This window comes from Aptenodytes patagonicus, chromosome 2 (genome assembly GCF_965638725.1).
Source record: "Aptenodytes patagonicus chromosome 2, bAptPat1.pri.cur, whole genome shotgun sequence".
Taxonomy (NCBI): Eukaryota; Metazoa; Chordata; class Aves; order Sphenisciformes; family Spheniscidae; genus Aptenodytes; species Aptenodytes patagonicus.
The window spans coordinates 122731099-122747071 of NC_134950.1; the positions used below are offsets into that span (position 1 = coordinate 122731099).

Sequence of the window (15973 nt, forward strand, 5' to 3'; positions counted from 1 at the left end):
ATTTGACTGTGGTCTGACAGCATTTGGTATCATGCAGAAGCCAAGAGCAGTCCTTGATAACGCCAGAAGGAGGAAATCAGACTGAGGAACCTTAAGAACTTCTAAGCTGAATTGAAATCTAAGTGCCTGGCCGATGACTCTGGGTTTCCCAAAAGCAAGGTATGTCAGAAATGTCCAAATTGCAGCTGTCCTTGCATTGGTCTATCAAATAAAGAGGAGCACTTGCAGTTTAAGTGAGTGTTATATATTAGCATTCATCTTAGGACATAAAAAAAAAAGGCTATTATCCACAAGAGAAAAACAGATTAAGGAGTACTCGATGAACAGTGACAGAACATCAGGTAATATACTGTCTCATTAAGAAGGTAGCATGCAGCACTGCTGGCTCATTTATTAATGACCAACTGCTGAACTCAGGTCACCATTACAGCACAGGGTAGTTTTTTAGCTGTCAGAGTCAATACTAGTGAAGCTGAGCTGCCTAGATTTCATTCCCATAGAAAATACGCTTCAGTTGGCAAGCAAAAAAACCCCACCCAGCTTGAAAGAGATTTGATTCCTGCAGATCAGCCAGTTATAGAGAAATTTTCTTTTTAAACATTCCTTTCAGGCATAACTAGGGAATTAACAGCTGAAGTGGAAAAAACGGATGATGTCTATTTGAGCAGTATAATGAACTTCTGAAAAACAAAGGCTGGTAAAAGCAGTATTAGAATTTACACTTCAGGGAAAGAAGTGAAGTTTTAGAAACATCAGACACAATCAGGAGAAGTTCAGATGTCCTCTCCATCTTCTAAATATTGTATCTATCTCAAGAAAAAAGAGAATCACTACTGTGTAATGCTCCAGGTCTTCTTTGACAAGTACATCATCTTTGACAGATGATGTATTTTTTTCTCAAGAGCTCCACACAAGACCTTTTACCTTAGCCATCATGCAACACAAACCGATGACAGCATCACACTGATCTTGTACTCACTAAACTGGCAATCTGCAAGACAGGTAATCAAAGTCAGTGTTTCAATTTTGTGCTGCACAGTTCCCTACAAGATTTGCCTTACCCATTTGAGGAGATAACAAGGTCCGTAACCACACTTGCCTACAGCCAACTTATTTCACTGAGACCTATCCATATTCTGAAGTTGAGAGCATGCTTTCTTGTCAAAATGGTTTTTAAGCAGAGAATGAAGGCCTATCACAAAGACAATATTCTAGCTAAGTCAACAGCCAAAGTTTATCAGAAAAGAGAAAACCAGCAGAAATCATAAGATTCTCTGCCTTTCTTCACCCTTTACCTGCCATTTTAGAAATAGTAACTGATCTCATTAAAGTAAGTTTCATTACAAAGAAAAACACAATATTCACCCAGACAAGTACACCTGTTGGTGTCAACATAATTGCTTTGAGCAAACACAGATTTAATTGACACTGCATGAGGCGTATATCACCCCATAAAGCCCTACTATCATGTTACAGCAATAATATCATGATAGATACAGGACTTTATCCCAAACCGATCTTGCTTAACCAGTGGGGGAAAAAGGACAACAAAAGAATTTATAGACTGCAAATGTATGGCAGATTTGACTGGGGCATCACTGCTTGAGCAATTTTAGCAGCTTTGCCCATTTGAGAAAGAATGAGGAAAAATGATCCATTTCAGTTCAAGCAGCTCCTGAGGCAAGCGCTGTTAAATGCGTTTCTGTAACATACACACACACCAGCCTTTTCCCAGCCCTGCCACTGGTACACAGCTGTTTGACGTGGTGTGGCTTTGGGCATGAATCTGTAATTTACAAGTTCGCATTTCTAGCAAGATTCTTTACTGATCTGCCACTCCTTTCTACAGATATTAAAAAAAGAGCTATACAAAACATTCCTATAAAAAAAACCAGCTCCTTGAAGATTAAGTGTTTGAAAACATAATGGTTTTATTTGGAGTAAAATACAACATACATATGAACAGGGACAGATGAACAAGTAGAATGCACTATTTAGAGGCTTCCAGATAAATGCAAGGCAGAGGATTACAAGCAAAAGACTTGAGAGAAGTAAGCTGTTTTCTGGTCAGGTTACAATAAGAAAGGAGATGAAAACATCTAAAATAACTTATTTCCCAAGAAAGTTGCTCCATTAGCAACTTCCCTATGCTTTTTCAGATTACCATCTTAACATTAAGAACAGTGGCAAAATCAGAATCTATATTCTGATGTCCAAATTTGTTTCAAATAAATTCAAGTGAAAAAGTATAACTCCAATTAGTGGCTTTAATTGAAAAGGTCCAGTGCTTCCACTATAAAGCATATTTACCTCACTATCTAATGAACACCCTCTAGCAAAATGTTACTGACCACATTTTGCTGAGGTATGAGATGTCCAGTGTGAAATAACATTACAGAATCAGCGTCTCTTTTTTCCTCCTACTTTTTACTTCCACTAATGCAATTTTCACATGTAATGCCATTTCATGGCTACATTAACTATACCAAAAGTAACAATGGGAGTTTCCACCTCAGAGACATCAAAAAACTCTAATACTTATTTTTTGTCTATTTTTCTTTTCTTAACAAAAATAAACTCCTTTCTTTGTAGGGAATGGTCTCACTTCAATAAGCTCCTGTTCGCTATTTCTCAAGGAATGTTGGTGGTTAACAATTAAAAACACTACTACAGAAACTAATACCTATAAATTGTAGGTTTATAAGGGAGTAAGATAGGAGTTTCAGGATCTTATTAGTATTAATAAAAAGTTATTTTAAGCACTAGAAGCAAAAAATATACCATTCAGAACAAAAATTATTGAAAAATAATACCAGTCCACATTTTCTTTCTATGGCAGCTTCTGATAGATCAGATGTTCTTGGAGTTTTAGTCCTCTGGCTCATATCTGAGGATTTAAAAAAAAAAAAAAAAAAAAAAAAAAATCATTAAAACAAGAGTAGAAAATAACCAAGAGACATTTTGTCTCTAAAGAAAATATGAAACCCAAGTAATAAATTACTCCTATTAGTGGCGCATTCCTATCAAGGCTCACTGTATGACTTAGGGCACAGACAAACGCATATACTGTTTAGACTATTTTCTCCTTTTAAAATTGGCCAGTGTACCAAATAGTAGAATGAGGGAATGACCAGTAACTCACCCACAAATCCCAAAATACAGGCAGAAGTTTAAACAGAAGTTTTAAGTTCCACCTCTGTCGTCCTACAGCATAGGTCTAAGGCATCCATGTTGCCAAAGCTCACTTGACATTTGCAGAACGATAGTCTTCTATGCAATATAATGGCCAGGGTGCATCTTTCTTTACTCAATACAGGCCTAAACCTGCTTACATACAGTGGACTTCTCATTCCCATAAACAAGCGTGGAAGAAATAAGATAATGCCAAAGCATCCAGTACATCTCCTACTTGTACCTCTGTGTATAGCACCTGGGGGCTTATCTACCACACCCATGAATATCCTCTCCGTAGTAAATTCTCTCATTACTTGCTACACAGCAGCTGCTGTCGCACACATCAGTCCTATTCACCTAGCACCCATTAAAAGGATTGGCTTGTCAAAAATCAGGGAACAGCCTACTAGAAATTCTTTTTAAGGGAAAATTTATAGTCTGTTTTAGAGACAGCTTCACATTTATAAAAACAAAATGGGAGTAGAACATGGATCCAGAACAAGGATCCTGTTTGGACAGACAGAACAGCACCACTTACTTGGAAAGCTTTTTACGTAGATCCTTTATCTGTTCATTCTTCTTAGTGAGAATCTCTTTCATGTTGCGATAGGCAGCTGTTTGCTGAAATTTCTTCTCTAATTCCTACATAATAACATCAACATATTATTTACATATTATGAAAACCAGGCTAATACGCTTTTTAAAAAAGATGACTTGCTTTTCCTCCTCAGTTTCAGAATAGTAGTTTCTCTAACTTACTCAAATTTAGATGAAGTCAGCTAGTAGATTCAAATGATATTACTGGGAGAGACAGAGAAACACAAACTTTATTTTCTAATGAAATCAGGCTAAAAGTCTTCTGAAGACTGGGAATACACTTTTCATTCAAAAATTTCTATGCAGACAAATGGGCAATTTTTAAGTATTCATCTAGTTATAATCATGCAGTTAGTTGTGTTTTTGCTGTTTTATGTATAACGTGTTTTTCCACTGAAATAACAAAAATACACTGGCACAAGCGTGACCCAGTGAACTCTGCATCCTGTAGTGTATGCTTGTTAAATTACTAATCAGTTAAAATATGAGTAAGGATCTCATCTTTACATTACAATAAAATGCTAACCTTTTCAGCTGTGGATAGCTGATCCTGAACCTTAAGCAAGTCATGTTTTGTGGTCACCAAGTTCTCTTCCAAGAATTTTTGGTTTGCAGTAGAGTCATTCAAAGTCTTCTCAAAATGGCATTTCAAAGCTGCCACTTTATTTTCCAGTTCAGTGATATCCTGGTTTGCATTAATCTTCAAAAGAAGAAATATTTAAAATATTCAAATGCAAGAGAAGAAATATTTAAACTGTCAAGTGCAAAATTCCACATAAGGTGGGTACATCTTAATTTTTAATAATTGTGTTCACGTTATTCCTGTAAAGCCTAAATTAGAAGTGCTTTAAGTAAAAAAAATTAGTTAAAGCACTAACTAATTTATAACTTTAAAAAATCGTTAATAAATGCATTTTAAAGATGGCTGGAATGTCTTCTCTGCCAAGTTGAGATTTCAAGTCCTTGTACTTTTTTTCAAGTCTTTCACTTTTTTAGGAATTAGGTGAAGCCACAGGGTGAAGAATATCACAATAAGTTATTTAGCATACAGAAATAGTAAATTACAGCTTAAGGTCTGAATGCCTATGCTATAATGTATTTTTAAAGCAGGTATAATATCACAGGCGTTTCAAAAGCTGTTAGTGTAATACTGGTAGGAAAGGATGAAAGTGTTAAGGCTCATATTATCAATCAGCTACCAATATTGCACTGTTCTCCGATGCATTACAAAAAGAGCCTCCACAGTTGCTTGTGAAGCAACTTTGCTGTTTCCCTGTAAGAAGAAACAACCCAAACACTTCTGGCCATCAGTTCTGGGTCACAAAACATTATATTCATGTAACTGTTCTACAGATTTCAATTAAAAAAAAAAAACAAACCCTCTCAGGTTTAAAAGCTCAAGTTCAAACTCTCAGAAGTATAATGACTCAGGATGAGGCTAAACCAGCAGCACCTTAAAAAGAACAAAAATATAAAACTAAGGAAGCTCTGCTCCTTTTTCTATGTGGAAGGTAAGATTTGAGCATAGGAAACCACTTGATAATAGTACCTGTACAGAAGAAAAGCTTATTTTGAATTTTGAGATAGAGTCCAAAGCTACAGTGCTGAAAAGCGCTACATTATAATGTTTCAGATTAGAATAGACAGTGATCATTTTTCTAAACTGTGACATAAGTCAATTATGTAAAAATTCTAAATCCTCAAGTTAAACTGATCCAATAGAGCAGTTACTCCCAAACCATGGTTCACACTTGGTGTGTGGAACCATATTAAACTATTAAAAAAAAAAACAAACCCACAAGAAAAAAAAAGGTAGAAATCTGCTGAGCTAAGAGTTGGTCCCTAAGAACCATTGTGGTTTGGCAGTCATTTGTTTGTCCAAAGAGTTTGAAAACTACTGCTTTAATGAGCAACTGGGTTCATATGATCTTATTGACACCCATCCTATAAAAATATGGAGTGAAACCAGATAAAATTTAGCATTTGCTCCAAACAACTAATACTTCAATTGATTAAACAAAGTAGTACATTTCAGCACTATATCTACTAGCTAGTTTCAACAACATATATATGCCTGTAAATAGAAAATGTAAAAGCTGGAGAAGAAAGTGTCAGATTATAGCAAATTAGGACATGAAAGCTGAAGATACTCAGCAGCCCTGACATTGAGGCCAATTCATGCTTAACCAGAAAAGTAGGATAAGATTTGGTTCCAATCTTTTAAAATTACAAACACTATTATCCAGGATTTAATAAACCCCTTTAATATTTTAAACCTTTAATAATTTAAGGCTTAACCAGACAGATACAGAAAATATTTGCCATGACTGATAAATCAAGTTCCCTATTAAATAATATTATTGAATACAGATTTTGAAAGTTACTAGATAAAATTATAACATATTAAGAAAGCCAAAGTACATACCATAAACCAGTTAGAAAGCAAAATAAAAAGAAATCAGGATTAAAATATGAAAATTAAAGTGGAAATGTTTTATGATATTGAACTTCACTTCCAAATCTGTAAATACTATAGGAATTTTAAAAAGTCAGTTTGTCAAAATAATGGGATTAAAGTGTTCTAATTTTGTTAAAAGTTTGAACTGAAATGTTTTAAATTAAGGAACAATCACACATGAACAAACTTTAGAAAATTCTGATTATTGACAAAACAAAGATACAAAATAAAAAAAAAAATACTAAGGTGACCTGAACAGATTTATTTATGTCAATCTGCATGACTTCTAGCTTATGTTTTTTTCTGCAGCAACAACTCACCATGTTTGAATCCTCATTTACAAAAAAGATTAAGAACTTCAAGTAGTAAAAATAAACAGTGAACCATTTTTGACACTACGCTGATATGGGTAGAACTACATAAAATCAAACATTTGTCATCTGACCCATGATCATTGACATTTGTAGCAAAACTTCAACTGATGTTAAAGAATATAGGACACTGGACACTTACATGTAAGTATTTAGGTTTTTAAAGTCTGAAGTGAGAAGCAGCAAGTCTGGCTTGTCCATGTCAATATCAAGTGTGACAAATGCTTGAAAGAACTAGTTTTTTTATCGTTGCTACAAAAAACAGGTTAGATACCATTCTTTCATTAGTAAATGGGAAGAAACAAACAGAAATAAATTTGTATCAGTTAATACAAATATCAGCCCTGTCAATATGAACTCTGAAATACTACTTCCTGACGGTATCTGGAATAATACTTTCTGATAATAATTTATCATGGTCTATGTGACACAAAATACGTGTCATAAAATCAACTAACATTCTGGGTTATCTGCTGACTGACAGACTAGCAGGAACATGACAATGTCAGCAGGAACATGACGATACTAACTTGAACCTTCATATTTACCAGAAAAGAAACACACCATACAGACCAACTTTTTAGATGTACAGGCAACAGTTGTGTTAAATGGGGGTGCTGGTGCGGGAAATCTTAATTATATTTACCTTTTGATCTCCTTGGATCATCTGTAAATCCTTCAGTGACTTCTCTAGTTTGGACTTTTCATCTAGTGCAGCTGTAGCCTGTGATACATTGAAAATGTAAAGCCTCAGAAACATATTTTAATCGAAAACATGAGAATAATAACCATGGGATTCTTATTTAGGTATTTTTTAATATACAAACAGCGTTAAGTATCCAAGCTTACAGGGAATTTACCTGTGTTTCTATGGTCTTGAGTCTGGTCTTCAATTTTTCATTTTCTTCTTGGAGACAAGCAACTGTCTTTGGGTTAATGAACAAGAAAAAGTCTGTGAGAACTCTTGTGCTATTTTGAACTTTCCAAATATTTCAGGTAAGAAAATACGCTTCACAGCTTAGGAAAGCAAACAAGCTTCTAAACGCTTATAAAAATGGCCTTCATAAGAAGTCAGTAATCCATTTATTTATTGTGTTTTCTGCCTCAGTCAGCAAGAAATTTAAGTTCCCAATTTTACTGTAATATATAGGACCGTTCACTTAAATTTGACACATGCTTTACTGAATTGAGATTAGTAAGCTCAGCATCTTTTTAGTATCAAGATTCATGATAAAGAAAATTGCATGTTCAGAGACGCAAATCTCATTGCTGCTCACATTTGTATTTTCAATCAACAGGCAAGTAAGAATTTATTCCTAGTTCCTGTTTAAAAGAGACAAATACCAGGTTACTGGATATCATGTTCTGTGTCACAGGAAATAACCATGTTTTATCAGTCAGAGTAAATTCACCATATAAATATTGAATTATTTTTGAGGAAAAAAAGACATCAGATGTACATATTCAACAAAAACTGTTGTGAAACAGATGTTGAAATTATTTTTGAAAGAGAACTACATTGATCTATAAGTAAAATACAAGTCTGAATTCTTGAATGCTTTAATTATCTTAATGGGTAACAACAATTTGATTCAGACACTGTACTTCACAGATCATTTTGGTGATGTAGGCTAGAAGGCAGAAAACACAACTCCTCACTAAACTTCTTGACTGCCCATAACTTAAAAGTGTATAAAGATAACATAAAGAAGTGTGGCATTTTAAAAAAGTTCAGTTGAACTAAACGAGTTCCATACCTAATAAAAACTATTGATAACATCAAATACTATAATGTGTTTTGTAATTCTGAAAATCTTTAGCAAGTGGGAAATCAGGCATTTTCAAAACTAGTAAATTCCAAACTCTTTAAGTGCCTGTTTCTTTAGAAGGAATTTAACCAGCTAACAAAAGAAAAAAGACTGAAATGTAATAGGATTGACTTTGAGTGATACAGAAAATCTCCGATAACCTGATCATTTCAGCCAGCTACATATTTTAATTTATTTCCTTGTTGGAAAGCCAGCCAGCTGCATGGCACAAACCGAATACTGCTTTCTACTAATGCACCTCATTAAATGGTAAAATAAATAATTACAACAGCGAAAGTGTCTTTGCAAAAGGAAGGTCAATATTGTAATACCTGTTAGAGACCATAACTGCACAATAAATTTAAGATGCTTTACAATATTTATTAATTTATTAGCATTTTACTTTACATTCTGGGGTATATTGCCTTGATGTCTATATAGTGACAGGCACATTATCCAACAGCTATCCAGTTCAGTTGAATAAGCAGAATGGTCATTAACCACAACTGCACGAACAGACAAGTTCTTACCTTGTTTAGCAGCTCTGACCCACCTTCATTTAATGGAGCCAGTTTTGGTTTAATGAGATCTGCACTGGGCTAAAGAAATAAAGGTTAAAAAATTAAATTATACAGATTTCTAGGAGGAAGAAAAGTATTGACAGTCAATTCAGCTTTCTTTTGTAAAGCAAATGAATGTCCTTTTATTTCAAGTTCACTTTTTACTGGTACCTTGGCTCCTAAGTTATATACTTCACTTTCAGCTGAAGTTAAACAAAAATACTGCATAGAGACATAAAAGGATTGCAAACTTGAATTTACAAAAGACTACCAATGCTGCAGCAACCAAAAGACAAAAGAGTAAGGAAAACAGAAAAAATATTTGAGTGATTGTAAGAGGAAAAAATATTTGAGTGATTGTAAGAGGAAAAAATATTTACACAGCTCAAAATAATTTTCTTATTTTAAGTCTTCAAATGTAATACATATTAACTAAATATACATTTAGGCTACAAACCAAATGAGGTGCAACCATAATCATACAAGATAAGCTAGAGTCATATCTGTATTGTGGAATCTTCTCAGCTCTTGACTCCATGTTGGGACAAAGCCTTGGGACAAGCGAATGTCCCAGCCTTACCCCACTTTCCAGGGGGAAGGGAACCCAGGAGCAGATGCTCCAACACATCCCTGGTCTGGCTGACTTTGGGATGAGGATTATGAGGCATGCCCTGGGTGTGCAGAATCCGCAATCTGGAAACAGCCAAGGCCTTGGTGCCGAACTGCAAAATGCTACTTTTTAGAGACTTTCAAAGATTGTTTTGAAAAAAGGCATTTTTTTTGTTTTTGTTTTGTTTTCCTCTCTTAAGCACAAAGAGTCAGTACTAAGTATTTTAAAGACCTGTCATGACTCCACATGACATTTGATTATGATTTGATTAAAATAAAACTCTACCTTCTTGTTCGAAGATGTAAATTCTGACTTTTCAAACTCAGCAACCTGTTCCAACAATTCTCTTGAAAAGAAAAATAAAGGGAGGCACTTATTTAGTGAAAGAGCTATGTTATGAAACACATTTTACCAGGCTGATGCTATGCTCTTTATTGCATGTAAGATTCTCGTTAGAAGTACAGAATGAAGTCCTATGCAAATACAATAAATGCAACAGATCATGTCATGCAGTGGTATGGTATATGCATTAGAGCTGTAAGATTTAGCATCCTTGATTAAAATATAATCTACTCAGACAACAAAGGCTTTTTAATGAAATCCTATCACCTGCTCTTAACTGATTAATTCAAGTAAGAATATTACCAATAAAAACATCTTCCTGACAAATTTGAGATTATTGCGTATCTTGCTACTTTATAGATGGAAGACTTGAAACTAACCTATCATCAATACAATAGTAAAAGAACAGCTTTCTATGGTTAGAAAAAGAATGCAAATAGTTAACACTTTGAAGTTTTCTTATTATTGAAAGGCATTCTATACAGTCCAATATACAGTCCAATATATGTTACCGATTCTCCAATTCAGAGACGTCTGTCTGTAACTTAAGGTACCATTTCTCAGCCTGCGAAAAGAGCTGCCGCAGAAGTAAAACATTGGTGTAAGTTGTATTTATGAGCTCTGACTCCACTTCACTGTGTACAACAGTCCGCAGTCCATCCAGCATGTCTATCACCTCATCAACTGTGAAGGTCTCCTCAACAAGTCTAAACAGAGCAGTCAAGATGAGTCATGTATGACAAAGGTAACAATTTTGCATTGTTATGAGACCTCACTACACAGGTATCACTCATATAATGCAATGTCCTTCTAAAAACATTCACTGTCAGTAGTTCTTAGATGACCATGGCACTACTAATTGCTTATGGTATTTAAATTTTCTCTTGGAAACATTATAATCACAAACCTTACTTCCGCTACAGTCTTACATCAAATTTAGACATCAGAAGCAAGATATAAAGCAATGTCATGCTGTCGATATCTACGTTAATTCCTAAAAATTTGAACAACTTAGTTTTAAAAAGACTTGACTTGTAACATTTGGAAAATTATTGGGTCTGTCTTCCTCACTAAGAACATACAAATGTAAACGGACAAAACTTGCCCCATAAAGCATTTAAACCTGCAATTGTTGCTAGCATATTTTGCTTTATTCTTGCCCAGAACCACCCCCCAAAGTACCTGCTGTCCTTAAGGTCCTGAAAACAAGAATCCACTGTTTTGAGACACAGGCCACGCTTGAAACGAGCAAAGCGCATGTAGTTGATCACTTCATTCTGGTGGTGCTCATTAAGGCCTAGCTCTGCCTGCAGATAAGGATATAAGCACAAAGATAAATATACACTGAAATAAGTAAAAAGGAGCATAAGTATTGTGAAGACTTGCCTTCTGACTAGTTTCTGTGCTTGCTTTCATAGGGTTATCACGTTAACTAGTATGTTAAAAACCAACCATATTTTCATATGTGTAATCCCTATATACCTCACGTAAGTGCTCCCCCTTTAAAAGTACCAGTACTTGGAAGTAAGTCCTCAAGTGACCAGTACCCTCAGAAAAGTCATACAAAATCAGAGACAGAGACAATCAGAGGATCAGAACCAGAAGGACTGTAGGGGAGAGGAAGCTCTTGGATAAATTTGTCTTTGTATTACACATACACATGTATAATGTAGCTGAATGATGTATCTTTTATAGATGTACTAACAAAAATACACAGGAAAGTACATTACGTTTCTTTCTTAGTTTATATGCAAAACCTTGAGACTTAAGTGAGAATCTGAATTTGTTTCTCATCAGCCTATTGCCCAAACCCAAATATTCCCAGGGCAAATTAAGAAGGAAGCGGTTTTAGATCTGGCTAACTAACCCTTCTATGTACGCCTCTATTTCAAAAGAAGGAGTATTGGCATGGCCAATTACGTTAGAATAAATCTTGCTCGTGCAAGTAGCACAAGTCACAAGGAGGCACAACAGGGCACAAATGGGAGTTTATAATCACAGTCCCTGGAGAGCTGATGCAACCAAAGGTGAAGTCCGTTTGAAGTCCACTTCATTTACTCCAATGTACTGAGTTAGTATTGCTGATGTTGGACACAGCAATGTAGCAACTCAGACAAAACAGTTAATCTGATCACCTTGTCCTTATTAATCTAACTGCGCAGGGTAGCTCCAGTGAAAATGAAATACTGCAATACCTGGATGAACAATACTGAAAGTGTGAGCACAGATCTCGACTGCCTGGAAATTAAAGGCAGTCTAGGAAACAGCAACAGCAGTAAGTAAAACAAGCTCTCACAAAGTGGTTGCAAGTCTGATGTCTCCCACAAAGGCCCACATCTTGCAAATGAGAGATCATATGAAAAGCTCAATTAATGTTCTCTTTGCTGTTGCTGGGTTTTCTTTAGGTGAAAAGTTTCTATTCATTACAGATAGAAAGGAAGATGTATGCCATCGCCGGTGCTGAAATCTCACAATCCAGAGCGCAGCTACAAAAGGACATTAAACTAATAAATAAATACATAAGCGCAGGCCAAAGCCACTCGTGATTTCCAAGCGCTGTTAAGCGACCGGGGCATCGGATCCTGCAAAAGCCCCAAGCCCCACTAGTCTCCGCAGGGTCCAAGAGGGGTGGCACGAGTGCCCAGGACGGCAGGCGACAGCAGCAGCCCCCTTGAGCGGCCCCCGCATGACGATGGGCCGCCTCTCCCCGGCAGGACTCGACCGGGCCGCCTCCCTGCCCAGTCTCCGGGCCGGCCCACGGCGACGGCCGACCGACCGACGCGGAGAGCCTCCTCGCGGCTACGGCGCTGCTCGGCGGGGCTCTGCTCCGCGGCGGGGAGCAAGGCCGGCTAGACGGAGACGCCATCCTCCGCCCTGACGGCCGGAGGCGGCTCCGCTACTCACCATGGCGGCCCCTTCCCCGGCGCTCGGACGGCGGCCGGAGACGGCGGCCGGACTCAGCGGCTGACTACGGGCTGACGGTTGCCATAGAGAACGAAGCCTCGCGAGCGCCCTCGCTACGCTCCTATTGGCGGAGGCTCGCTCATTTGACTCGCACCGCCCGCCCCCGGGCGTTGCGCAGCCGCGTCTCCGGCGCCCCCCCCTCTCGGCGGGCGGCGGCGGCCGTTTCCCGGGGCAACCGCAGTTGCCCCCCACCGAGAGCTCGCGCTCGGCGCGGACCCTGTCGCCTCCCTCCCCGCGGCTGCACCGTCCGCGCATGCGCACCTGGCCCCCTCCTTCCACCCCCCACCCCCCCCAGTCAGCTCGGCGTTCTGTCAGCGAGGGGCGAGGCGAGGCGAGGCGGGTGTTCGGGGTTCCTCGGTGGGGCTGTGGGGTGCCGTCCTTCCCGGCCCTTCCCCGGGGCGGCCTGCAGCTCCAGGGCCTGCCCGCCGGGCGTGGAGGGCAGGGCTGCCGGGCCTCGGCTTGCGGCCGCGCTGGGCAGGGCCAGTTTCGCTCCGCTCTTCCTTTACTCCGATGGAAACGGGGACAGGCGGAGGCGGGAGCAAGCAGGTGGGAAGCTGTGTGAGGGGTTTTTGTGTTTGTTTTTCTTGAAGCCATCAGAAAATAAAAGAGTTGTTCAGTTTTTGGGATTCTTTGCTTCTCTGGCTGTTCAAATATGAATGAATGAGTGAGTGAGTCTCCTGGGGACAGAAGTTCTGGCAATGGGATGGAGGTGAGCAAAATGCATGAGAACGTCTTAAAATTATAATAAAAAGGTAAGTGGGTATGCATTGATGAGCTTTGTAATTGGTAAACCAGTTTTGTTTAAGAGCCCTATTCCACATTGAGATTTTTGCGTTCAGTGTTACTGCATGACACGTTACGAATTTGATCTGTTCTGGTTCATATTACTGCAGTAATCCTGCTGAAACCTAATACCACTGATTCTGTAGCCTGACACTCCCAATACCGTTCTGGTGTAACGGAGTGAACACTGAGATCACATAATCACAGCATGGTTGAGGGTGGCAGGGGCCTCTGGGGTTCACCTGGTCCAACCCCTCTGCTCAAGCAGGGCCACCCAGAGCCGGTTGCCCAGGTCCGTGTCCAGATGGCTTTTGAGTATCTCCAAGGATGGAGACTCCACCACCTCCCTGGGCAACCTGTGCCAGTGCTCGGTCACCCTCACAGTGAAAAAGTATTTCCTGGTGTTCAGGGGGAACCTCCTGTGTGTCAGTTTGTGCCCATCACCTCTGGTCCTGTCACTGGGTCCGGCTCTGTCCTGTGTGTGCCCTCTGTCGTGGTTTAATTTCAGTCGGCAACTAAGCACCACGCAGCCGCTCGCTCACTCCCCCCCCGCCCAACCGGTGGGATGGGGGAGAGAATTGGAAGAGCACAAGTTAGAAAAACTCGTGGGTTGAGATAAAAACAGTTTAATAATTGAAATAAAATGATAATAATAATATGATAATAATAATAATAATAATATACAAAGCAAGTGATGCACAGTACAATTGCTCACCACCCGCCGACCGATGCCCAGCCAGTCCCCGAGCAGCGGCCCCCCCGGGCAGCTTTCCCCAGTTTATGTACTGAGCATGACGTCACATGGTATGGAATGTCCCTTTGGCCAGTTTGGCTGTGCCCCCTCCCAGCTTCTTGTGCACCTCCAGCCTTCTCAGTCGGTAGAACATGGGAAGCTGAAAAGTCCTTGGCTAGTGTAAGCATTACCTAGCAACAACTAAAACATCGGTGCGTTATCAACTTTGTTCTCATCCTAAATCCAAAACACTGTACCAGCTACTAGAAAAGAAATTAACTCTATCCCTGCCGAAACCAGGACACCCTCCCTTCAGGTATTTATATGCGTTGATGAGGTCCCCCCGAGCCTTCTCTTCTCCAGGCTGAACAGTCCCAGCTCTCTCAGCCCCTCCTCATAGGAGAGATGCTCCGGTCCCTTCATCACCTTCGTGGCCCTTTGCCGGACTCTCGCCAGTAGCTCCATCTCTTTTTTATACTGGGGAGCCCAGCACTGGAACACGGTGCTCCAGGTGTGGCCTCACCAGTGACCTGTTGGTGTCTCTTCTTAGGGAAGACACAGCAAATTCTTGGCTCAGACAAGATTAATAGCTTTTAAATATGGATTCATAACTCTTATATGACAGAACGTGAAATTGTTAAGGATCTTTGTTTATAATGTTCTAGTGTTGGACAGATGCATACATTATGGTTATTGCTTAATAAAACTGAAATCTGGACACTCTGAAGTTTAGTTTTGCTTGGCTCCATAAAGCAAACAACCAAAACCGAAGCAGCAAACAGAAATCACAGCGATAATTATCTTTAAAAACAGATGGATGATACAACAATGAAATAAATGTTATTCTCCTAGCAATAGCAGCATGTATGTGGACTCAAGTATAAAGAGTTTATGCTGTGTGAAGCACTGTAAAAAACATGAAAGGATCAGTCATATTCATATCATGGCTTTACAAATAAATTTTAAGGGGCTTTATTTATAGGTGATAATCTATTAACAAATTTTTTCAATATCCTTTCACAGCAGCCATAAAAGAATATAAGTTCTACAGTTTTTTTGGAAAGTTGGTAGAAATTAAATAGTATATAATCTAGCTCATCTGTTTATAATGTGCCTATTACCAACACCTGTTAGTTCCATATGAAATACACTAGATGTATCTGTGTTCTTATACAGTTATTAGAATGTTTTCTCTTAAAAATACACTGTGATAATGAATACATTAGTCCATTGAAACAGTTGTACTTATAATCTTTTTCAATTTTATGATCAAGGAATTACGATGCTGACAGATTACATACTCACCCAAGAATACATAAGGCAATAGCCAGGGAGTTTCTCATGCTCTCGGCACAAAACAAATCCAGACAAAGTGGGGAATCTTTACACAGATGATTCCATCTGTCAATTGTCAACTGTGTCACCTGGAACAAATTGCTATGCTTCAGTTTTCTCCCTGTAAACAGGAATGAATCTGTTCCAGCACTACACAGGGATGGTATTGGGAACCTTCCTGAATTTATAAAAATGCTTTGAGATACCTACGTAGAAAGCGCTTTGTACATTCAGAGCA

General features: G+C 38.7%; 1 protein-coding gene across 2 annotated transcripts; it reads right to left on the reverse strand.

The window, feature by feature from the left end:
* Nucleotides 1-1911: 1911 nt before the first annotated feature.
* On the reverse strand, nucleotides 1912-12911 carry LZTFL1 (leucine zipper transcription factor like 1). Of its 2 annotated transcripts, none has more exons than XM_076331038.1 (10): nucleotides 12825-12911; nucleotides 11103-11227; nucleotides 10433-10627; nucleotides 9864-9924; nucleotides 8939-9007; nucleotides 7461-7526; nucleotides 7247-7324; nucleotides 4298-4456; nucleotides 3713-3816; nucleotides 1912-2887 (listed from the first exon to the last, which is right to left on the reverse strand). In XM_076331038.1, the coding sequence occupies exons 1-10, from the start codon at nucleotides 12825-12827 to the stop codon at nucleotides 2869-2871; spliced, it is 879 nt and encodes a 292-aa protein (XP_076187153.1). In that variant the 5' UTR covers nucleotides 12828-12911; the 3' UTR covers nucleotides 1912-2868. The 2 variants fall into 2 exon arrangements, with proteins under 2 accessions (XP_076187153.1, XP_076187152.1); XM_076331037.1 differs by having other exon boundaries at nucleotides 4298-4471.
* Nucleotides 12912-15973: the final 3062 nt, after the last annotated feature.